Below are 25,675 nucleotides of genomic sequence, written 5' to 3' on the forward strand. Positions count from 1 at the left end.
AAGTTGGTACAAGGACAATGACCAATGTCATAGATATGCACGTCAATTTGTTTTGTGATACGATCCAATATGGCCGCCAGACGGCCATTTTATTACAATTTTTTCATATACAGAGCCATAATTCAGACATGTTTCAACCGATTTTATTCAAAGTTGGTACAAGGACATTGACCAATGTCATAGATATGCACGACAATTTGTTTTGTGATACGATCCAATATGGCTGCTGTGTGGCCATTTTATTACAATTTGTTCATAACAGAGCCATAGCTCAGACATGTTTCAACCGATTTTATTCAAAGTTGGTACAAGGACATGACCTATGTCATAGATATATACGTCAATTTGTTATGTGATACGATCCAATATGGCCGCTAGGCAGCCATTTTATTACGATGTTTTCATGTACAGAGCCATAACTCAGATATGTTCCAACCGATTTATTCAAAGTTGGTACAAGGAGATTGACTAATGTCATACATATGTATGTCAATTTGTTATGTGATACGATCCAATATGGCTGCCTTGCGGCCATTTGTTACGATTTTTCATGAACAGAGCCATAATACTCTCAGGCATATGTCAACCGATTTTATTCAAGTTGGTACAAGGACATTAACCTATGTCATACATATGTATGTCAATTTGTTTCATGATATGATCCAATATGGCTGCATGGCAGCCATTTTGTTACAATTTTTTCCTGTCCTTAGCCAAAACTTGGCATGTCTCAAATATGGTACCAGTGATAATCTGTCAAGTGTTAGAATTGTATGCAAAAATGTTTTGCAACATCCTGTTGATTAATTCCTAGTTGACTCATTTTCTGAACTTTAGGATGGTGGCCTACATTGGTTTTATGTTTTCATCACCATGGAACTCATTCTTGGCCATTGAGCGCCATCTGTATCAAAGTATTTTTATTACAGACCTAATTAATGAAGAGGACTCTATCCTCTCTGAGGACATGTAATCAAAGTACCATTAACAAGTGGGGACTGTGTCATCAACGATGACTTGTTACAATTTTTTATTGGCTCCCATATTGCCATAGATATTTGTGCCAATGAAAGCCTTAGTATTTGGTGTACAGGTGCACTAAGGGATGGAGATGTGAATTTGATTAAGTGAACATGTCAGTGTTAAAAATATGTAATGGGGGGGGGGGGGAAAGGAAAATCCTGCAAATTGCTAAAACTCTGTAATAAGATTGGGTTGAAACTTGGTATGCACGTTCCTTAAGGTATTCAAAATTAGCTGTGTACAAATTTTGGTGAAAATTTACAAGTTAGTATTTTTTTATGGTTTCAAGACCATGGGTCCAAAACCCTCTAGTAATCGTTCTGTTTTTTATTAGGGTTTCGAGAGCATGGGTCCGAAACCCTCTCGTAATTGTTTTAATTTATTATTATTATTATTCTTTTTCCTCTTCTTCCGTCCTCTAAATGCAACTGTCATGCCAACACCGTTGCACCTAAAGAGTTCAAATTTAGCACTTAGGTAAAACTCACTAGTAATTTTTGATCACATGACCACAACAATGGGTCATGTGACCTGAAGACCATATTGAAATTAAACTTTAACTTTATTTGCATAAAAATTAATCAATCAAAATTCTGTCCTCATTTTTTGAAGACCATAGGGATAGGCTTCTTCATGCCATATATGAAAGTATTGTTTTTCACATTTTTCAGTGACCTTTGACCATCCCTGTAGCTATGCAGCTAAGCTATGGCAATTAACTTATCTGACCTGTGTAAGAGTCCGAGAATGTTGGACACTTGCAGTTTGGGACCAAATTGCACACCTCAATTTTTTTGTGTTGGAGTCTGCAGATTTGTTTCTACCTCGGTGACTTAATCTATTTTCAAGGTAAATAAGACAACTTGTCATCATTGTCCATGAAATACAACGATTGTGTGATCACATAGAGAACGTACCGGTACATATGTATACAATGTATACAGTATACTATGTATACAGTGCAGTTGTGTGTCATGTCAGTCCAGTTGAGTTTGTGTCCCGTTTTTTAGCCAGGCGTACATCAGATAGTCCGAATTACTGTAATAAGTGAATTGCTTATCCCAACTACAAGAGTAATGGTGTATCATGTTTTTGGATTACTCGCATAATTTTCAATTAGTCAGTAAAAGAAAACCATAAACGTGTTCCGGTGATAACACAAACAAGTTGGGTCCCTGCGTCCAGATTTATGATGATTTGTTGCGTTTCTGTCAGTTGCATTTATTTTATTATTTACCAGTGGTATCAGTATTGATTGTGTAGATTTTGCAAGGCTTTGGAAAAATTGTGATTATGCTTTAATCTACACCTTGCCATTTGTGTATAATGCGTATGTCGTCATAACAGCTATCGTGTGTCGGTGATTTTGTGTACAGGTTTTATCAGCGGATTCAAGTTGGATGTTTGCATATTTTGTTGTACATGTGTATTTAATGTATTGCAGGTGTACTAGTCATGCATTCTGATCTGAATTTCATTGGAAAATTTAGTCAGTCCTGCAGAAAAATATGTAAACAATCACATTGGAGAGAGCAAGCGTCCGAACCGGAAGTGCAGGACAGAATGACCATGGTGGTGAAAAACCTCAGTGGAATGACTGACGCGAGTTTCATCTTTGTATATTAGCTCCCAAGTGTGCAGAAATGCATGTATTTAATAGAATATCAATTAATACTCAGTGAAGAAACACTATGCAGAACCACTCTTCTTTGCTATGAAAAAGTTGTGTTTAGGACACACTGAATTTAAGGCCTCCAAGCATGTTTTACTAGATAGTGCAACTAGTTCATTCAGCTTCCCATCCTCTTAATCGACTGTCTATGCCATAACTCAGTAACCATAAGTGCTACAGCCTTCATATTTATTATGAGGGTGGACTATGGCGCGTAATCCATGCCAAAATTAATACCTTACATTTTGAGCCAAACTTCATTCAACTCTCGCTCAGTGCGACCCAACTGTGGCCACCTTCATTCGGCTCTCGCTCAATGCGATTCAACTCTCGCTCAGTGCGACCCAACTGTGGCCACCTTCATTCGGCTCTCGCTCAATGCGATTCAACTCTCGCTCAGTGCGATTCAACTCTCGCTCAGTGCGACCCAACTGTGGCCACCTTCATTCGGCTCTCGCTCAGTGCGACCCAACTGTGGCCACCTTCATTCGGCTCTCGCTCAGTGCGACCCAACTGTGGCCACCTTCATTCGGCTCTCGCTCAGTGCGACCCAATTGTGGCCGACTTCATTCGGCTCTCGCTCAGTGCGACCCAACTGTGGCCAACTTCATTTAACTATTGCCCAAGTCCACCCAATATTGTCGCCAACCTATCCAACTTTCACGAAACTCAATGCGACTCGTGTAATGCATTCGCTTTCCGCCGCGACTCGTTTGAATCATGCTCCCTAGATTACCTTTGAAGCTCAAGTCATTTGATGACTCTGCATTCGTCTTGCTTTTTGAGCTGAACGCATTCGTGTTGGGGGATATTCCGTGTTTGGGGGGCTTGGTTGGGGCGAACCATTTTTGAAATGGGCGCCACAGCATGCGATTCAAATGAAGACACTTTTGAGTTGAAACAAATCACACGTGATTTAGAGTCCATTGCATTTACTTTACTTATGTGAAGGTGATTCTGTTATGTTATCGACTCTGATTTTACTTCAAATTGACCGTGCCAGAATGTGGTTCATGGCAGCCAACCCATCATTAAAGTGACCAACTTTGCCATACTACACGAGACGTCACAGGGCATCATAGTGACGTCACATGACGTCATTAATATATTCATATGTTTTCTGTCATTGTCCTGGGGGATCCAAATATTCAACCCAAAAGTCTGTTGCGGAAGTCCAGATTTACAGTTCCAACAAAGTTCTTGTTATCACGTCGTCTAGCTATATAAATAATTCTGTTGTCTTCAATGGATTAGGAGTTTGTTCGCGCAAATATTGTTTCCAATAGCAATACATTAAACCAAGCGACTAGATCCCTTTTAGAAAAAATTTAACTTATTTTTGTATTACATTTTTATTACCACAAATGTGATGTAAATTCTCCATTTACAAGCAAACAAAATTATTATTATTATTATTATTATTATTATTATTATTATTATTGTTATTGTTATTATTATTATTATTATTACAAGTTAAAGGGGCTATAAGTATTATATAGAAATCTAATAATAGTTCATTGATGCTGTGTGGGAATTCTGATAAAGAGGTGTTGTATATTTTAATTTTGTCAATAGGGGTGACTTCCCCAGTACTGTCACGCGCACGCACTCTCAATTGCGCATGCTCTGGGAATCGCGTCGCGCCTCTTAAGGGCGCGCGCGCGCGTGTTCCAACAGAGAAGAACGCGAATCGCACGGTCTCTGCCAGACCACAGAATATCGTAACGTTGCTTGGATAGTTGTAAGAGGCGGGCGGCCGCAGGTCGCCGTTTACTTGGTAAAAAAGACCCAAGTAAACACGACCTGCGGCCGCCCTCCTCGAACGACTATCCAAGCAACGTTACGATAACCTGTGTGCCAGACTACACTGGTTAGATTTATATAATGAACTTTTAATAATACCCCTAATGTATGGAAAATATTCGTCCGGTGGTCGCAGCATAGCAATTTCACTACACAGAGAGAGAGAGAGAGAGAGAGAGAGAGAGAGAGTTAATTTATATTGGAAATCTTTTTCATAGTCGTGACTTTTGTGGAAGAAAACTGCGCTGCACGTACATCTATGGGAAAGTAGAATGTCTCTCGTGCTATCGTGTCGTTAGCTTTAAAAATGATGGAATGTCAACAGAAACTGGAATTACTGCAGAGAATACTTTTCAGGATATCAGATGTGAGTGTCTAGGTACCAAGTAGGACGTTTAGGAAATCCTTTCAGAAACTTCACGCCGCCTGTGGCCATTTTGTGGAGTACTATGAGCTTATAGGCTTACGTAACTGCAGCGTAAACAGTATTTCTACTGTACATACTGCCGGAACATATGCGATGGAAATGTTTGTGTTTCACGTCGTTCAATTATTCAGATGGAAATGCCGCCCTCTACTCCAAACTTTGAAAAAAACAGGGTGACAGACTTTGGAATGCTAACTCTTGTATAACAATGACGTAATTTAATGGAAGACATTTGTATTCGAGCACGGCTACAGTACAGTTTTTGATTCGAGAACTCTCACCATGTCGGATTCACTGAAACAGTCATGCTCAACAATCCAGAGGGTGAGTCGAACTTTTTCCTATGTCCATGTAGAACTTGTGCAAAAATAAGCGAATCCACAGGCCTTTGGCGAATCAATAAATGCGTTTTTCACCGAGCTGAAAGGTGGAAAGATTAATTATTTTGTAGCACGTCAGTAGTTTGATATGACTAACGCCTTTCACAATAATACTGGCTATTCTATTGAGCATCGTGCTACAGGTCAAAATCTTATTCCTCAGGTTGATATACATATGTAGAGATTTTTATAGAAACTATTCCATAGCTATTTACATTTCTTTATCACTTTTTGCGGTTTTGCGGTTTCCTGTTTTTTGTTAGCCGATTAGCCGGCACACGCCAAAACGACTAGTCTTTGCGGTTTTCTATAATTTTGAGTTGGCACGCGCCAAAACGATTAGTCTATTGCGCTAGTATTTCTGGGCACGTTTAGTCTCACTGTTTACCTCCGGTTGGTTAGCAACCGCAGTTTAATTGACAGCCGATTCTTTATATTTAGGGTAAATTGTTGCAATAAGTGTTTCCTACGACGTTCGCACAAGTGAGAGCCCGATACTATGTCAAGTAGGGAAGTATTAAACGTGATATCTTGTAATATTCCCCCCTTGTCTTGGCCTGCTGGGTTTTTAAAAAGTGTTTAAAGGTATACAGGCACCATGTTCAAATTAAGCCGTTGCAACCATGGAAAGGGATCTAGCTAGTCATACAGTTTATGGGGTCACGCCAGGTCACACTAAAATACTGCACCACTACATGGTCATACTTTTACTATACTTAAACAATCAGAAATAATTTGTCTTCACTTCATTATTCTTCCTGGAATGAGACAAAGAAATCATTAATTGTCAATCCATAAAATAAATAAGTACCAGTGAATCTTGGATGCTAAGGGGAATTGGGTTCACAAAATTAATTTGAGATACTAGTAGAATTAATTTTATCACATAAAATTAATTTGAAGGCATAAACTCTGTGTTTCCTCTGGCTTCTGAAATTTTTTAGTAAATTTACGAATTGGGTATTGAAACTTTTCGTAAATTTTGAAATTCATAAGTAAACTTAACCGTTTCAATACAGAATATTATTGAATCAAATTCAAATTAAGTACCACATGCGCTTAGGCAGAACTATTTTAAGGTTTGGGGGCCTTGAGCTCTCAATCAACTAGCAGCTGCCTTGCATTCGTATATTTACGAATCAACAATGAAAAAAATTAGTAAATCATCTAAAAAATTAGTAATTTTACGAATTTGAGAGTGGCAGAGGAAATACAGAAACTTATTTCGATGAATGCGAACTTAGTAATATACTACATAGCACTTATTTGAGATGACTGCATGGAACAAAATTAAAAATGCTTGAAAAATTATTTCTGGTCTATATAAAATTAATTCTAACACACTAAAATTAACGGAAAACATAATTTTGACCAGAATGGCCCCAATATACATTATCTTTATTACACCTGCGTCTGCAATCTTTGGAGTTTTCTCCGTACAGTAAATTTCGGTATCAGGGGACGCAGAGTCCAATAACTGTGAAGCGGAGTACAATAACCAGTGTTTGATCTAGGACTTCAAAAATAGGGGCCATCGTGGGCCCACTCCCTTGAAAAAAAGGGGCCATTGGCAAAAAAAGGGGGCCATGCTGGGCCCCTTGCAATTTTTAAAGAGGGCCCTTGTTGATCCCAACCAGCGGATAAAAAGTGGTCCCTCTGAATTATTAATCAAATTAAAATTGCAATTAATTGTTTTTAAAAGGCTTATAATGGACAGATTGGGTTGCCAGGCAACATTTGCCAAGACAGATTCCACTGTGTGCTGAAGGAATTGACAAAAAGTTGCAGTAGCTGTAACTGTTGATATTTTTCTTTCTGTGTGTCATCCAACAACGGCAGTTTTCTATTGAGCTTGAAGTTATTTGACTAGCATTCAGTTTGTCAATTACGTTTTAGTTATTCACGTTTTAGTTGTAAAGTAAACCCTTATTCTAGTTATTGTTCACAATTTAATTTAGATTTAATTGTCAACAATACCACTGCTAGAAATAGAGTGGATACACAGACCTTGTTGACAAACTTGATTTTTTAAGAATTACAAAAACCATTTTGATACTCAGAATAAAAACACTGAAAGCAGCCTATTAAAAGTGACAGCTACTGTCCCTTTAATCAAATAATATGAAGTTACTGCAGTGACTGGCAGTTCACCCGCAAGAAGGATCTCTACAAAAACGTCAGACGTACAGGTAAGTCAACATTTAATAACACACTTTTATTCGTTTTTTTTCAAATTTTGACCATTTTCTCAACTCAATACTGATGATTATGCATATGTTTTATTGCAGACATGTACCATCAGCTACCATTCATCATGTCCATAGTACAGCCAGTGCCATTGTGACAGCCACTTCACCTGAGAGAAGAAAATATGATTTTTTTATTGAGCTGTAAACACTGAAATGCCAAATCTGATTTTAATAAAAAAATCACCCTGACATGTACCATTTCTGAATCAATTTTAAGTAAGAGTAAAGGAATAAAATAAAAAGAAGGGGGTAAATAAATTAAAAAAATAAACTATTAAAAATGTTAAATACTAGATTTTGGTATCCAGAGAAATAATAAACTTAGATTTGAGAGTGTGTCCTTTATCTTATAAGCTTATTTCTTCAAAATTTCAAGTTTAGAGTAAAGGACTAAAATAAAATTTGGGGGTTCACGTAAATAAGTGGAAAAAAATAAATTATCAAACCTGTAAAATACTAGATTTACGTATACTAGAGAAAAATTAAACTGAGACAAAAACACTCACTCTCTTCTCTATTTGTTTGATGACAGAAATATGAAATATCTAAACCGTTTTTGTACGACTGGAAACCCAACGTGGCTACCACGCTGGTATGCGAATCACTGCCAAACGAATAAATAAACAAGTGACTTGTCCTTGGAAACTCGCAGCCAGTTTACAAACATAACCATTCCCTACCACTCGGATATTTTGATCACCCCAAGAAATGTCAGAAATTAGCGTCCACAACACCATGCACTGAATACCAGTCCCGGCCACTCCATCATGTAAAATAGTAGCACTGCTTGCTACTTGATCATAACGTACTACAGTCTAAGCTTACATATGGTAGCCTTACATATCGAAGTCAACGGTAAAATTCCCAAATTGTATTCACCTGCGGGGTGCGGTTGTGTTGCCAACCGGTAGCATCAGTCTGCGTGTCAGTTTCTGACACTTCCATCGATGTACCTCCTTCATCGTAGGGCGTGGGTGAGGAGACAACCCGACGGCTTTACAGATATAGCCACGGCATAGTAACCATCGTACCGCTGGCATCGTACCGCTAGCATAGCTACGCATGGCCTTCTGCGCACGTCCCGTCAAAAACGTCATCCCAACTTACGTCATTGTCGCAAAATGTCGTGATTGAACATATACCACGTTACGGTAAATCCTCGTGTTGTCGTAGAGCATGGGCGTAAAACATAGTGGCCTGGCAGAAACAAACTACCAGGCGCCGGTCTTGAAATATTGCACCCGAAATGGCGCCATGGCCCGTGAAAATAGCGCCATAGCTGATTTTTTTGCGCAAAATGCGCAATGGCGCACTCTAGATCAAACACTGAATAACTTTTGGTGTTATTGGACGCTATTTGACCTTTGACCTCAAAACACCATTACGTCAATGCGGGGAAATACTTCTAAACATTGGGTACTTCACAACGTTGGTAGTGGTGAATCAAAAGTCTGTGAATTCGGGTGAAATTATGCTGCCGGCCTACAATTTCTCACACGTACACTGTGCTGCGCGGGTTTGAAATTTCGTTCTGTGCGCTTAGCGGATGCGCTTAACGCGTTCTCAGTTTGCTCGCGATCGCTCAGTGCAGTGCGGGACGGTCATCCCCAAAAAAGCTTTAATTTTGATTTTTTCGAGGTAAAATTGGATTAAAAAAGGTGTATAATAATGACTTTATTCCCAAAATACCGGGATTTATGTCCGAGTACATGAATAGAAATAAGGGGAAAAGGAACATTTTCAATGCCAAAATAGTTACCATGGCAACTTGAAACATTAAAATAAGTCTGGTTTTTGTGTTCTCTGACCCGAATTCCCCCACTAGGTAATTTTCATATCAATCAAAGTAACTTTTCATGGGATATTAGAAAAATTGATATTTTCAACCCCTAAAATGGTTACTATGGAAACATGGGGCAGTGAAATCGATATCATATTTGGTCTTTTCGACCCAAAATACCCTAGCTGTGAAATTTTCACGGAAATTGAACCTATTATTATTCGCGTTATTATTTCTATATAATACTTATATTAATTATTTTATGCTCTCGCTATCACTCATGCATATGTCGTGAATTGGTCAAAATCTCGATGTATACCGTTGCTGGGTGTGCTTTATTGCTTAAATATTTAATACCGATTATTAGTCTAAGAATAAAATGATGTCATTCTTCCCATACCCTTTGTATTTAACAGAGTTTCTAATTCTGTTTTGATTTTTTTGATTTTTCTCCCTTTACAGTAATTTTATTCTCAATGTACTATTTCCCTAACCAACTGTAGGCCTACTGTGTAAGTCTTCTCATTCAAAATGTCCTTAAACTTCATAATATTAGATGACCCATTTTTTTAATGATATGAATATTGTCTGTTAATTATAATAGAATCATAGTACCAAAGATATTGCTTTGAAAGCTGTTTCCGAAGTTACGAGTCGCATTGAGTTTCGTGAAAGTTGGATAGGTTGGCGACAATATTGGATGGAATTGGGCGATAGTTAAATGAAGTTGGCCACAGTTGGGTCGCACTGAGCGAGAGCCGAATGAAGTCGGCCACAGTTGGGTCGCACTGAGCGAGAGCCGAATGAAGGTGGCCACAGTTGGGTCGCATTGAGCGAGAGCCGAATGAAGGTGGCCACAGTTGGGTCGCACTGAGCGAGAGCCGAATGAAGGTGGCCACAGTCGGGTCGCACTGAGCGAGAGCCGAATGAAGGTGGCCACAGTTGGGTCGCACTGAGCGAGAGCCGAATGAAGGTGGCCACAGTTGGGTCGCACTGAGCGAGAGCCGAATGAAGGTGGCCACAGTCGGGTCGCACTGAGCGAGAGCCGAATGAAGGTGGCCACAGTTGGGTCGCACTGAGCGAGAGCCGAATGAAGGTGGCCACAGTTGGGTCGCACTGAGCGAGAGCCGAATGAAGGTGGCCACAGTTGGGTCGCACTGAGCGAGAGTTGAATGAAGTATGGCTCAAAATGTAAGGTATTAATTTTGGCATGGATTACGCGCCATAGGTGGACCTTATGACTCTACATCCTGCACCTTATTTGTAATGCACATATCTAATTCTTGGCAAGCCAATAGAGCTAGAGGTCTGATTTTTGGTATATGCAGTACCATGGGAAACAATTTTTTGACATAATGTCAAGTGACCTTGATGACCTTTGACCTAGATTACACAAATATACCCATAGTCTTTCATCTTTTTGCATATCTATTTCTCTTGTTGACCCTGTGCATCGAAATGTCTCGAAACCCAGTCATTTCTGCATTGCATCTATATTGGGGTAGTTTTTAGTTTTTAGTCAAATGTCTTCTCTGAAATGGATTGTCAAATTGCTTTGAAAGTTTGTATCCATATGCCTTAGGATGATCTCAGTCACGTTTGTACAAATCGTAGGGAAGTTTTCATATTTGTAATTTTGGAGAATTTTCCAAATTGGTCAGAATTTTTTTCTCCAAAAACTATTCAGAAGGGGTGATGTATTCAAATTCTGATGAAATCTGCAATTTTTTGCTCATGTGTTCACACACGTGAGCATATGTCACAGCGATGTCTGTGTGTCTGTCTGTCTGTTGGTCCGATATCTCAAAAACCGCTGATCAGATCAGAATCAAATCTGGTACATAGATTCAGTTAGCAAATGGCAAGAACTGATTAGTTTTTGGTGGGTGTGGCTTGCATTTATATACTTTTTGCTAATTTGCAATTAATGATTTTAGAAAAAATGGATATACATTAAAAACAACTGCACACAATTTGATGAGATGTGCTACAAATGTTGATCACACCAAGATATATCAGCAGTGGGAACCATTAAGGGGTGACATGAAAGATAGTTGCTAATTTGCAAATTTAATGAACTTTCCTAATTAGGGATATATATCTGATTTGACCCGATCAAAATTGACCAAACTTGCTACATGTATTGAAGATACTATGATACAATATTATTGAAAGTCATTTAGCATTTTCTTTTCAGCCAATTCCTAATTTGCAAATTTAATGAACTTTCCTAATTAGGGATATTTATCTGAATTGACTTGACCAAAGTTGACAAAACTTGCTACATGTATTGAAGATATTATAATACAACATTATTGAAAATCATTAAGCATTTTTACTTCAGCCAATTCCTAATTTACATACTTGATGAACTTTGCTAATTAGGGATATATATCTGAAGTGACTGGACGAAAATTTTTGAAACTTGCTATATACATTAAAGACACTATGATACAACATTATTGAAAGTCATTTAACAGTTTTATTTCAGCCAATTCAGAATTAGCATATTTAATGAACTTTCCTAATGAGGGATATATATCTGAATTAACTTTATTGTAGAGGTTGAAACTTGCTGTATACATCAAAGATACTGTGATATAACATTATTGAAAGTCAAAAGACAATTTTACTTCGGCCAATTCCTAATTTACATATTAAATGAATTTTCATAATTAGGGACATATATCTGAATTGACTTGATCAAAATTGATGAAACTTGCTATGTACATTAAAGACACTATAATACAATATTAGCCAATTCCTAATTTGCATATTTAATGAACTTTCCTAATTAGGGATACATATCTGAATTGACTTGACCAAAGTTGACAAAACTTGCTACATATATTGGATATACCGTACTATGATACAACATTATTGAAAATCATTAAGCATTTTTCCCTCAGCCAATTCCTAATTTACATATTTAATGAACTTTGCTAATTAGGGATATATATCTGAATTGACTGGACCAAAATTGATGAAACCTGCTATATACACTAAAGATACTATGATACAACATTATTGAAAGTCATTAAGCATTTTTCCTTCAGCCAATTCCTAATTTGCATTTTCAATAATCTTTTTAGTGCCCACAGACACAATCCGGGGGGACTTATACGTTTGGTCATGTCCGACCGTCCGTCCGTCCGTCCGTCCGTCCGTTCACGCAGATATCTCAGACATGCCCAGGTCAACTTCTTTCAAACTTTGCACAAGGATAGTACCCTACCCCATACAGATGCACGTGGATTTGTTTCACAATGCGATCAAATTTGGCTGTGTTAGAGGACTTTTTAGTTTTCACCTCCATAGACTCCCATGTATAAGGCAGTCTCCATAGACTCCCATGTATAAGGCAGTCCATAGACTCCAGTGTACCGGTATAAGGCAGTCCATAGACTCCCATGTATAAGGCCAAGAAAAATAAAAATTTAGTTTCTCATCGTATTCATATTGCAAATAGGATGCAGTGACACAGTTTTTAGTCCCCACAGATAAAGTCCAGGGGGCTTATAGATTGGGTCATGTCCGTCCGTGAGTCCATCCGTTCACGCAGATATCTCAGATATTTTGACAAAATGTCATGTGACCCCGGTGACCTTCGACCTCAAATATATATATTTGTCCATAACTCAGTAACCACAAGTGCTACACCCTTCATGTATGGTATGATGGGACAGCTTATGACGCCACATATTGTACCTCATTAATTATGCACATATCTAATTTTGAGCAAGTCAATAGAGCTAGAGGTCTGATTTTTGGTATATAGGGATAACTTAGCAATACAATTTTTTTGACAAAATGTCACGTGACCTCGGTGACCTTTGACCTCAAATATACATATTTGTCCATAACTCAGTAACCACAAGTGCTACACCCTTCATATATGGTATGATGGGACAGCTTATGACGCCACATATTGAACCTCATTAATTATGAGCATATCTAATTTTGAGCGAGTCAATAGAGCTAGAGGTCTGATTTTTGGTATATAGGGATAACTTAGCAATACAATTTTTTTGACAAAATGTCATGTGACCTTGGTGACCTTTGACCTCACAGATATATATTTGTCAATAACTCAGTAACCACAAGTGCTACACCCTTCATATATGGTATGATGGGACAGCTTATGACGCCAAATATTGTACCTCATTAATTATGTGCATATCTAATTTTTAGCGAGTCAATAGAGCTAGAGGTCTGATTTGTGTTATATAGATAGGGATAACTTAGCAATACAATTTTTTTGACAAAATGTCACATGACCTCAGTGACATTTGACCTGAAATATACATATTTGTCCATAACTCAGTAACCACAAGTGGTACATCGTTCATATTTGGTAGGATGGGAGACCTTATGACAACACACGCTTTACCTCATTAATTATGCACATATCTAATTCTGAGCAAGTGAATAGAGCTAGAGGTCTGATTTTTGGCATATAGGGATTAATTAGCAATACAATTTTTTTTTTAAATGTCAGGTGACCTTGATGACCTTTGACCTTGATTATACCTATATATGCATAACTCATTAACCACAAGTTCTATACCCTTCAATTTTGATAGGATATTAGACCTTAAGATGTCACATCTTGTACCTCATTTATTATGTGCATATGTATTTCTTGGCTGGCCAATACAGCTAGAGGTCTGATCTTTTTTGCATTCAGCATAGAGTCATCTTTTAGACATGCCTTATGTGTTTCAAATTGGGAACAACGACATAGACCTATGTGTCCATAGATCTCAACATATACACTCCAGTGATACTTCTTAAAGACCACATTTCCCTGCCCCATCAAGACTAATACTCCTATTACAAGTGGGGACTATGTCATTGTCAATGACTTGTTGGTCAAATTTCTATTTCTCAAATATTACTTGTTAGATAGCTTTGACTTTTAGCTCATATTTAATATTGTATATAAATACCAATAAGAGCTTATATGGTGAGTCGATGGCGGGCGTCTGTATGTCTGTATGTCTGCATCTGGGTATGTATGTGCAGATGTATGTCTGTCACACGCAAAGGCTCCCATACCGCCAAAGCTACCAACCATCTCAGTATTTGGTGTACAGGTAGATGCAGGGGTTGAGATGTGACGTTGTTCAAATGAACATGTCAGTGTCAAAAATATGCAAATGAGGTAAGAAAAAGGGGAAATCCTGCAAATGTGCAGGAGTGGTGGCAGTAACTGAAACAGCCCACACATCTGAGTAAGAGGTTTTTGACCTTTAACCTACTTGTATGCAGGGTACCTATTATGTGTGGGAGTGGTGGCTGTAACTGAAACAGCTTGATAGTCATTTCCTGTCATTGTTTATGAACAGTGACATATATACAGACCTGCTCAAACCATGGATGTCCATTTTTGTACATCCATGGTTAAAACATTCTCTGCTATATGCATGCTGCTTAAGTTGACCTTCAGTACCTAAAGTTTCAGACCTTATTTACTTTTGTCATTCTTGTTTTTCTGTTTACATATTTGTTGTTGTTTTTCTGGTTGTACTGTGCAGAAATCATTGTCATAACATCAACGTAGAATTTTCCTGCACTGAACAGATAGAAACAACACTTATCGTTGATCTTTGGTATGTACCAATTCTGAGCAAATTTGAGCGACACCGTATAATTGCGGTATTTTTTTGTTATGCGGGTTTCTAGGGTTTATCTTAATACGGTATATTACAATAAGGATGGAATCTGCAACTTTGAATTTTTTGGGTAATTTTTGCCATTTTTTGTCAAAAAATTTGTTTCTCAAAAAGTGCTAGTCTGATTGCTTTGATATTAAGTAGACATGTTCCTATGGATTATCTTAATTAAATTTATTCAATTTATGATGAAATCTTCAATTATTATTTTTGCAGCTATTTTTGCATTTTGGTCAGGTCAACTCAAGTTGGCTATCAAAGATTTGTTCATTCATCAACAAATGTGTCATATAAAGAGTTATTTATTTAATACATAACACAAATGAGCTCTATCGGCTGTTAGGTTGCTTGTTATAAATTTTCAGAGAAATGTCTGCAATTATGTATTTTCTGTGATTTTTTTCCTATTTTTTGAAAGAAAAAATGTCTATGACCATGTTGGTTACATGTTATGTATTTCAGTTTGTGTCATCCATTGTTTATGAAAAATCATGAAAAGTTTGTTTTGTGCCTGTAAAATCGTATTTGTCAGCATGTTTGCTACCTTGCAAGTTGTCTTACACATTATTGCATAAGTAGAAACAGGACAAGAAACTAATCAAATTGATGTGTCATATTCACCCTGAGTGCCTGTATATTTAACTATTTTATCGATACATCCAGCTGTTAATTGTATCTTTATCACTCTCCATGCATATGGGCCAAGGCACACTTAGAGGACCAATATCATCACTCTGCCAGTCTGTGTTTGCCAATCTATCTATAAAAAATTTGTCCCATCTATCAGCTAGTCTTTCTGTAGACCAAGTTTGTTCAAATGCATCTGACTGTGAATATCATGAGTTAAGGTACATGGAAGCTATTAAATATCGTGTGCACACTGACTTTGGCTTTCCAAATGCAATCAAATGTGGGCAAAGTGTCATTGATGCTATGTTTCATGCATACATTCAACTAATTCAACCAACTTACTGTGTCTTTTTGTCTGGGGATGTTGCACAGATATGTGTGAGTGGCTCATGTTGAAAGATGGTATAGGGGCAATGAATTGAGATGCATGTTACTTTTTGTTGGAATACAATCGAATGCGGCTGCAGGCCAGAAATATTTTGTTGGAATTTTTTCATGTTCAGAAGTATTAATAGGTGTCTAAATCAATTCATTCAAACTTTTGTGCATGGACATCAACTTTAGATGTATGCAACAAGCTTGCCGCCGAGTAGGCATTATTTTTAATGATGTACATTTACATGTTAATTATAAAAGACCAAAATAATCTATCATTTACATGTTAATTATAAAAAAGGCTAAAATAATCTATCTGAAACAAATATCACTTTGATTGTCAGTTATTGAAGCTGGTTAAAGGTTTGTTAACAATCATTACCTAAAACAGTAAGCATCAAAGTCGCCAACTTGAAGTAATGTTAATTCTATTGTTTCTTCCAGGGCCAAGACACTACTATGCACCAACATCTGCAAGGTCATTGGAGGTGTAGCGTCGTGCATGTATGTGGATGTAAGGTTAGTGTTGTGTGTGAGTTGTTACGAATGTTTGGCAAGGGATCCGCGACAACATGGAACGTAAGATCCGCGATGCAAATGCCTGACAACACAGAACCTCAACACGCAAAGGAATTGCCCAGACATAAGATCCGCAGAGCAAATCCGGGAAACACGAAACGTAAGGACCACAATGTAATTCTTAGGTAACATGAAACATAAGGACCCCAATGGAACGGCACTGCGACGCAAATCCCCAACAACACAGAACATCGGGACCGCTATGGAATTCCCCGGAATGTAAGATCACCAGAGCAAATCACCAGAAACATGAAACGTAAGAACCAAGGTATGATTCCCTGGCAATAGGAAACATAAGGACCACGATGCAAATGCTGTACAACAATGAATGTAACATCTGCGCTAACATGGAACGTAAGATCCGCGACGCAAATCCTGACAACACGGAATGTCAGGGCCGCGATGGAATTTCCCACAACATACATGCATACACAGTGTTCTCACCAGGCCGCGATTCCGCGACATTCTCGCGTATATTTTGATTTTGTCTCGGATTTCCGAATCTTGTGCGCCAATGTGGGCGCGCCCTTGTATTAAGAAACCCTTCGGGAGCAAGCTGTCAGCCGTAATGTATTTTTCACAAATACAAAATAATTTCCACGATCGCCAAATGATGGCGCACTGATCTACCTCAATTGTAGCTAGAGGGTGGGTCCCGAAATCACCAATTGTCCCAGTATGAGGACCATGTAGCACGTGTTGACTATTGGCGTGGTCATGTGAATCACGGTCGATATGGCCGCACCAGAGCGTGCGGCCAAACGTCAAAGGACTCTTCTTAGTTTTGGAGTCTGTCCAAAGAGTCACCCGAGAGTGGCTGTATCAACAGAGCAAGGTTGTTCTGAAGCTGCAGCAACGGGTGGACTCACAGATTCTACACAAGTTCAACCAGCATCAAGTACGACTAGTACTGCCAGTGCAGATGCAGCGGATTTGACGCCAGTGCAACACGATCCGAAGGTAGGGCAAGCCCGACTCCCGGCAAAGCGCCGTTTTCAAACTTCTTGGACTTCGACATATCCATGGCTTGAGTACGACAGTAATGAGGGACTCATGTACTGTAAACTGTGTAGAGAAGCTAGAAAAGCAAACAAGCTGGCGATCGGAACTAACAACTTCAAAACAACTACCATGGTGAGACATTTAGAACATAAAGACCATAGGAACGTACAAGCAGCCCAGATTATGCAATCAAACACTGTTACGGTTGCGGTGCAACGTGAGATGACAAAGCGAGAAAAAAGTGTAATTACAGCGATGAAAAGTGTGTACTGGATGTCCAAGGAAGGACTTCCCACAAAAAAGTACGGGAGTCTGTTGAGGTTCCTTTAGGATGTGAACTGCCCAAACATTTCTGATATACGATGTGGCGAGAATGCCATGTACCACACTGATACTATCGCATGTGAATTCCAGGACTCGATCGCCCATGTAATTAAAACCGAACTGCACAAGGCCGTTTGCAATTCTATCACATACCGGTACAGTCTCATTACAGACGAAAGTACTGACATCACAGTCTCAAAGAAACTTGTCATCTACTGCAGGCTGCTGAATTCAGCCTTTCTTCCTGAAACACATTTCCTCAGCAACATTAAGGTTGAGGACGGCACAGCTGCTGTTATCACCCAGGAACTTATCAAAGTTTTAGAAGGTATTGGTGCTCAACCAAGTCGACTGACAGGATTCGGAAGTTATGGCGCATCCGTGATGACAGGCCGGAAGTCCGGTGTTGCTGCTAGACTTAAATCATCGGTAAATGAAAAACTGATAAGCATTCACTGTCTTGCTCACAAGTTAGCATTGTGTTCATCCCAAGCAGCCAAGCAAGTTGAATACATAAACAACTATCAGGAAACCATAACTGGCATTTTTTATTTTTTCAAAAGGTCAGCTGTACGAGTTTCCAAAATTGAAAAAATCCAGTTGTTATTAGATGAGCCATCACTGCGTTACAAAGAGGTGCATGCAGTTCACTGGCTGTCTTTCTACAAAGCCCTGGAGACTGTTTATCGCACATGGGATTCCCTTGTAACATTCTTTGGTCAGGACAAAGATCCAAAGTCAAAGGGGTTTGCCAAGAAACTCACTGAGTACGAGTTTGTTGCCACAACCCACCTAATGATGGATGCTATGGCTGCTGTGACAGAGGTGTCTCTGGTTTTCCAGAAAAAAGACTTGGACCTGTGCATCATAGGCCCAACCATTGATAACTTAGTACAGCGATTGCAGGGGTTACAGTCAGACCAGTGTCCAACCATCAGAGCATACTTACCTTGGAAGTCTGCAGAAAGAACTTCAAGAAAAAGATGGTAGAGTGTTGTACAAGGGCCATGCTCTCACAGCTGGGAGTCAGAAGCTGAAACACTTTGCCAATGTGAAGAAGCAGTTTCTGGAAGTCTTGGTGGACAATATTTGTGCCAGATTCCCTCAGGTAACCAAGTTTATGACTTTTCATTTTCAAATAAATTTTTATGTGACGTCTTGTATGGAAGTTTATTATGAAAATACAAAATTCTACAAGTTGGACATTTTTAAAAAACATGGTATAGTCGTAGGCAATCAGTCAACAACTTTCTTTCAAATCTTGAATTTGTTTTGCTAAATGTTTAATTGTTTTGCTAAATGTGTAATAATTTGAAATGTTATTGAATATCACAAATTTCTGAAAGTCAGAATTTTTCACATAATCTTAGCAAATCAGTCAACAGCTTGCTTCCAAATCTTGAGTTGTCTTGCTATAAATTAAATGTTATAATAAGGAATATTTTATAAAAATATTGAAATATTGGAAATGTTAATGCTGTAAACATTAATTTTGTTAAATCAGCTTTCTGATCAGGTTATCTTCTTGTGCATTTTTTCTCCAGGAAAGTAAAGACCTGGTGCATGCTTTCAGTGTCCTTGGAATGAGGCCACTGTCTTTCCTGAACTCAGAGGAGCTTTCATGTTGGGGCAATGAGCAGATAGATCAGCTGGTGGACCACTATGGATGTACCAAACATGATGATCCTTGTTGTGGTGATTGTGAGGACCAGTGCAATGATGATGTCAACATTGTGAATGCCAAAAATATTAGATCAGAGTGGAACCAGATAAAGCAGCTAGTGTTGAGTCAGCAATATCCAAGAGACAGTTTTGCTAAATTGTGGTCTATTATTTACACATATCATAGGGATATGTTCCCAAATCTTATTAAGATAGCTGCCATCGCACTAACTTTGCCAGTCCATTCTGCTGACTGCGAAAGGGGATTTAGTGTGCAAAACAACATAAAAACTTATGACAGAAATCGGCTTGGTGCCGAACGGCTGAACACTCTAGCGACAATTATGGTAGAGGGCCCTGATATGGAAAAGTTTGACTTTGTCAGCACACTATCGTTCTGGAAAACACAAAAGTCCCATAGAATTTTTAAAAAAACTGACTAATATGCAACATCAGTACATGCAAGTGGATGTGTTTACCATGTGAAAATAAAACACTTGTTATAAATGCATGGTTCTTGTCCTTTCTTTTTACTATGTATAGAATAGTTCCATCTATAAAATATTTTTGTCCCGCAAAAATTATCTGTTGTCCCACATTTTTTTGGTCAGCGGGACAGTATGTCTCGGAATAATTTTTTTCTGGTGAGAACACTGCATACATACATACATACATACATACATACATACATACATACATACATACATACACACATACTTAGATACACACATACATACATACAGACATACATACATACATACATACACACATACATACAATCATGGATGGATATATAGATACATACATACATACATATATGCATACATACATACCTTTCATACATACATACATACATACGTACATACATACATACATACATACATACATACATACATACATACATGCATACATGCATGCATACATACATACATACATACATTATACATACATACATTTTTACATACATACATACATACATACATACACATATATGCAACATTGTACTCTTCAATATTTGATTTTACTTTTCTAATACATTTCCCAATTGTACCATCTTAAAACACCATCATCTTGAAATGGTATATTGAACAAATTTGGCTGTTTCTCACAAAATTTCCCATACATTTGAGTGCAATTCTAATTTGATGCCTATAACTATTGATGGTTAATATGTAGCAAAATGCTGTGAAAATAACTTTTAGATCTTAATTATTGTTACTACTCTCTGGCCACAAACAAAAATGAACAGCATGTTTGATTCCTGAATGTACAACTATTTGCAATTGGTGATTAAATTTTGGTATGAAATTAAAAAATGCCTCATGATGCCTTTGGGGTTTTCATTTTACAAATTTAATATTTCTACAATTTGTACTTTTGAAAAAAAAGGCAAATTTCCCTGTGCATGTGACTTAAACTAATCCCTAAAATATTGATAATGGGTGGATGCATGGCGATAGCTATTGTGTATTTGGTATGACTGTACAGGATACCGGAGATGATGTGATGGCTCAGGATGGATTTGTCAGTCAAGCATAATATTGAGACTGTAACTGTGTTAGTGAAAGCTTGTCAGCCTACATTGTTTCAACAATGTAAAGTAATCAATAACGATGTTTACAGTCTCTTTTGATCATGTTGATGTGCTTTTACGCTAAAATTAAAACTTGTTAAGTTTGTGGGGTGAAAATTGAAACCTGTAAAGATGACGGACAATTGCACCCTGGGATATCCCTTCCTTTCCCACTTCCTGTGCATGTGATACCATTTTTACAAAGCGATTAGCATACATCCAATCATTATTAACATTATATAATTCAATTGGCATTCCTACTATTTTTGGGCATGTTTCCTGTGTTTAATTATGTAATCCAATTTTTCACATGCACATTGATCAAATTTTCGGAAAATTAATACATATTACATACATACATACATAAATACATACATACACACATAGATACACATACATACCGACATACATACATACACATACAAACATACATACATACATGCAAACATACATTACATACATACAAGTATACATACATACATACATAGATACCTGAGGGCGCTGCCAAACCATGTGGTTGTTCATGTAATTCGCTCTCTAACGCATGCACGGAAAAACCGGTTGGTAACTACGGAATATCCACTATATTGCACCTTTTGACAGCAAGATACGTCATAGAATTACGGAACCTGATGGCTGAAGAAAAAAGAGCAAGGAAAGAGCTGCGAAACCCAGACTTCATTTACGAAGACAGTGGTGACTCGAAAATGGGTTCTAAGATGGCCACAGCAGAACAAAGGAAACAAAAGACAAAGGCAAAGAAAGGCAAAACGAACTTCAAGTTCTATGCGGTAGCAATTGGCCGGTCAACTGGGATATTCAACAACTGGGAAGAATGCCACAAGAGTGTAGTAAAATACTCAAAAGCATTGTATAAAGGCTTCGATAACCTAGAAGAAGCTGAACAGTTTTTGACCAATTCCCATGTGACCTGCCCCCAGACAACATGTGCAGCCGTCGATACCAGCGAAATAGACTGTGAGTATAAAACACCACGAAATAAAGACCTTGACTCTGATTCAGCCTCAGAAGACGAAACTGAAGTCAAATTCATAGAACAAATTGAGTCGTGTCGAGACGTTGCCTCAAATATTTTGACCCAAGGTTCGAACAAGAAGGAGCAATTTGGCCGTACATTACAGGCAACTTTGGATACAACTCCTTCAAAACAGATTTCGAGCGTACAAGGTGTAGTGGCCGATCACTTCGGTAGAATACAGAAACTGACAAACCAATTTGACCACAGTATCAAACTACTGGAAACAAAATTCGCTGAATTTACTGACGCAGCTAATAGTGATAAAAGATTGACCTTCGAGGAATTGGCATTCCTCCGGAAAACTGTGGAAAACAGCCAAGCTGACAAGGATAACATCATAAAAGAAGTGAACCAGATGAAAGAATCAATTACATCTCTGTTTGAACTTGTTGAGATTAAGTCACTAGCCACACAAACTGCAAGCGAAATCCAAATGAAAGATAACCTCTCAAAGTTAGAGGCTTCAATGTCTGCAAAAATGTCCCAGATGGAACAAAATCTACGTGATGACTTTCACCAGAAGCTATTAACCACAGAATCTAGCTTTGTGACATCTCTTCAGGACTCAAAAAATACTTGTGAACAAACCTTTGCAACAATTCAAAATCAGGTGAAAATACTGCAAGACAATATGATTGCAACACCAGGCTACGTTAACCAAGCTCCACAGGATTTTGAAACGCCAAAGAAAACCGTAAAGAGCTCTACCTCAATGCAGAAAATTATTGATGCAGACGTACTCCCTTTGTCAACCAAATTTCCAGTTGATTTTGCCAATATAGACAAAAGTTCATCATCAACAAATGATGCCCATTTGATTCATCAAGAACCCATCCTTCTCGATAAGGAACCAGAACTTGAATCAACGCATCATCTTCCTACTAATACTAATGATACTGGTGTTAGAGCAAAAACTTTCGAATACACAACTGAAGCACGTAAAATCTTTATGGGAGACTCAATAACTCGTGGAGTGAATATCAAGAGGATGTTCCCTCGTACCTTAGCAAGTCATCGCCAAGTGTCAACGTTAAAGGAAGCCTGCAGACAAATGATAGAGATCACAAGAACCAATATGCCCAACGCTCGTATTGTTTTCTCTGAGGTGTTGACCCGATATAAGGATGATACTACCAGCAGAAGTACACAGGAATTCAATCGTCTCCTGGAGCACCAAGTGAGACAGCAAGGATCTGATGTAGTGTTGGTTAAACACCAAGAGTTATCCTATGCTCGAGGATTCTACGATGAAGATGGAGTGCATATCAACCAACGAGGAACAGCAAAGTTTGTTCAAGACATCAAAAATGCCCTGCGACAAAGTCACAGCCAAGGTCAACAATCGGGTGCAAAGAACCAGAACCACTATACACACAATTTCCAAATGCAAGAATGTCTCATCAGCGTGGATTTAAGAGTCAATATCGTGGTAGACCACACCAAAGTGCCAATAACACTAGAAATTACAGATTCAGTGATTATAAAAATAAAACCGTATACCATCATGATGGGGTTCAGCAACAATCATACCACTGATTATAACGCACTAGAGATGTTCTCTAAATTCTTGAAATTTTCTTCACTATTCAGTAATCTGTAAACTGGTCCGTAGATATTTCCATTGTTGATCTTGCTCGTTTTTCTCTCTGATCGCAGTATGTACACAACTAAAGAAAGACAGCAGTATGTGAAAGAAAGAATGAAAAAAAAAACTATATCGAAAAACATCTACTTATTGTCACAGTCCGAAAAAGTCACTGTGTTTAAGAATTTTGGATTTTATTCTCTTTTTACCAACTGTGTTTTCTGTATGCTCGCTTGGTTACTCAGTAATTCCTTTTCTGATGGACAACCGAAACTCACACGTGCCTGCCCTAAAGGTGGGAAGTTGGAACATTAACGGTCTGGCAAAAAAATTGTCTGATCCAGTTTTTATTAATTTTGTGAAGACTTTTGATTTTATTTGTATTCAAGAGACTTGGCTTAACTGTAATAGTATCATTAATCTTCCCACTGCTTTAGCTGATTTTGAAATCACCCGTTTAGATAGAGCTATTAATAATCATAGGAGTTCTCGTGGGGGGGGGGGTCGCTGTCTTGTACAAGTCCATTTTTAAAAAATTTATTTCAAAAATTCCTGGTTACTCATCACATTTTCTATGGTTGAAACTAGACAAAAGTCTGGTATCAAACACTAATGACCTGTTTATAGGATGTATTTATATACCCCCAGAAAACTCAAAAATTTACAGTAAAACAAATCAAAATATCTTCGATATTTTAGAAAAAGACATAATTACATTTTCAGCTGAGGGAAACATTTTACTTTTAGGGGACTTTAATGCCAGAATAGGGAATTTGAATGACACAATTTGTGATGATGGTAGTCAGTATCTGCCTCTCCCAGCAAATTATTCGATAGATAATTTCATAAAAAGATCAAACATGGACATTAACTCAAGTCACAGTGTAAACAAATTTGGAAGACAATTAACACAAATGTGTATTGATTGTAATTTGGTGATAGCAAATGGTAGAACAGTGGGTGACTCAGTTGGACAATATACTTTCCACTCCCCAAACGGTAGCAGTGCCATAGACTTTGTAATAAGTTCAAAGAACATTTATAAATCCATTCAGTATTTCAGAGTTCACGGCCTGACAGAACTTTCAGATCACTGTCCCATATCCATTTCTATGAACATAGTTAAAAACGTAAACTACATACATCATATACAGATAAACAATAATTGGAGCCCTTCCGAATAAGTATATTTGGAATGGCTCTGCAAAATTAAACTATAAACACATGTTAACACAAATAAAGGATTCTGAAATAAACTCATTTATTGCTCGAGATTATGATAATCCAGATAAAGCAATTGCAGATTTCCAGACATTACTAATTAATATTGCCGATCAAACAGCAACTAAAATAATTCCAAAGAAAAGAACTAAAAGAAGTAATTTAAAACAAAAGAGATGGTTTAATCAAAGTTGTTTTTCTTTAAGAAAGGAAGTGAATAAATTAGCAAAATTAATAGTCAGATTCCCTAACTGTTCTCATATTAGAATATCATATTTTACCTTAAGAAAACAATATAAAAAACTAATTAAAAACAAAAAGAAGGAATTTAAAGCTAGACAGCTGCATGAAATTGAACAATTGAAAGGTGACACCTCCCAGTTTTGGAAAAAAATAAAAGAACTTGATAACGATTCAGTTTCACAATCTACAGAAGAATTAATATCTGCCAATGAATGGGTTGAACATTTTCATGGGCTACTAAACCAGAATAAAGATGATAATACTAATAATGGTGACTTTAAACTTGAAGAATTTGAAAGAATATATTCCCAAACTAGTTCATTGAACCTTGAACTAAATGGTCCAATCCAAGCCAGTGAAATTAAAAAAGCGGTGATGCTTCTGAAAAATCGTAAATCCTCATCTGAGGATCTGATCTGTAATGAAATGTTGA

At 37.8% G+C, this 25,675-nt stretch overlaps 1 protein-coding gene and 1 long non-coding RNA gene across 2 annotated transcripts; one reads left to right on the forward strand and one right to left on the reverse strand.

Moving 5' to 3' along the window:
- Positions 1-7,382: 7,382 nt before the first annotated feature.
- On the reverse strand, positions 7,383-8,619 carry LOC139122429 (uncharacterized). Its single transcript, XR_011549460.1, has 2 exons — positions 8,434-8,619; positions 7,383-7,661 (listed from the first exon to the last, which is right to left on the reverse strand). It is a non-coding gene; the product is annotated as an uncharacterized lncRNA (long non-coding RNA).
- Positions 8,620-17,328: 8,709 nt separating this feature from the next.
- Positions 17,329-20,090, forward strand: LOC139123310 (zinc finger protein 862-like). Its single transcript, XM_070689465.1, has 4 exons — positions 17,329-17,553; positions 18,010-18,753; positions 18,812-19,027; positions 19,464-20,090. The coding sequence occupies exons 1-4, from the start codon at positions 17,329-17,331 to the stop codon at positions 20,022-20,024; spliced, it is 1,746 nt and encodes a 581-aa protein (XP_070545566.1). The 3' UTR covers positions 20,025-20,090.
- The last annotated feature ends 5,585 nt before the right edge of the window (positions 20,091-25,675 follow it).

This window comes from Ptychodera flava, chromosome 22 (assembly GCF_041260155.1).
Source record: "Ptychodera flava strain L36383 chromosome 22, AS_Pfla_20210202, whole genome shotgun sequence".
Classification (NCBI taxonomy): domain Eukaryota; kingdom Metazoa; phylum Hemichordata; class Enteropneusta; family Ptychoderidae; genus Ptychodera; species Ptychodera flava.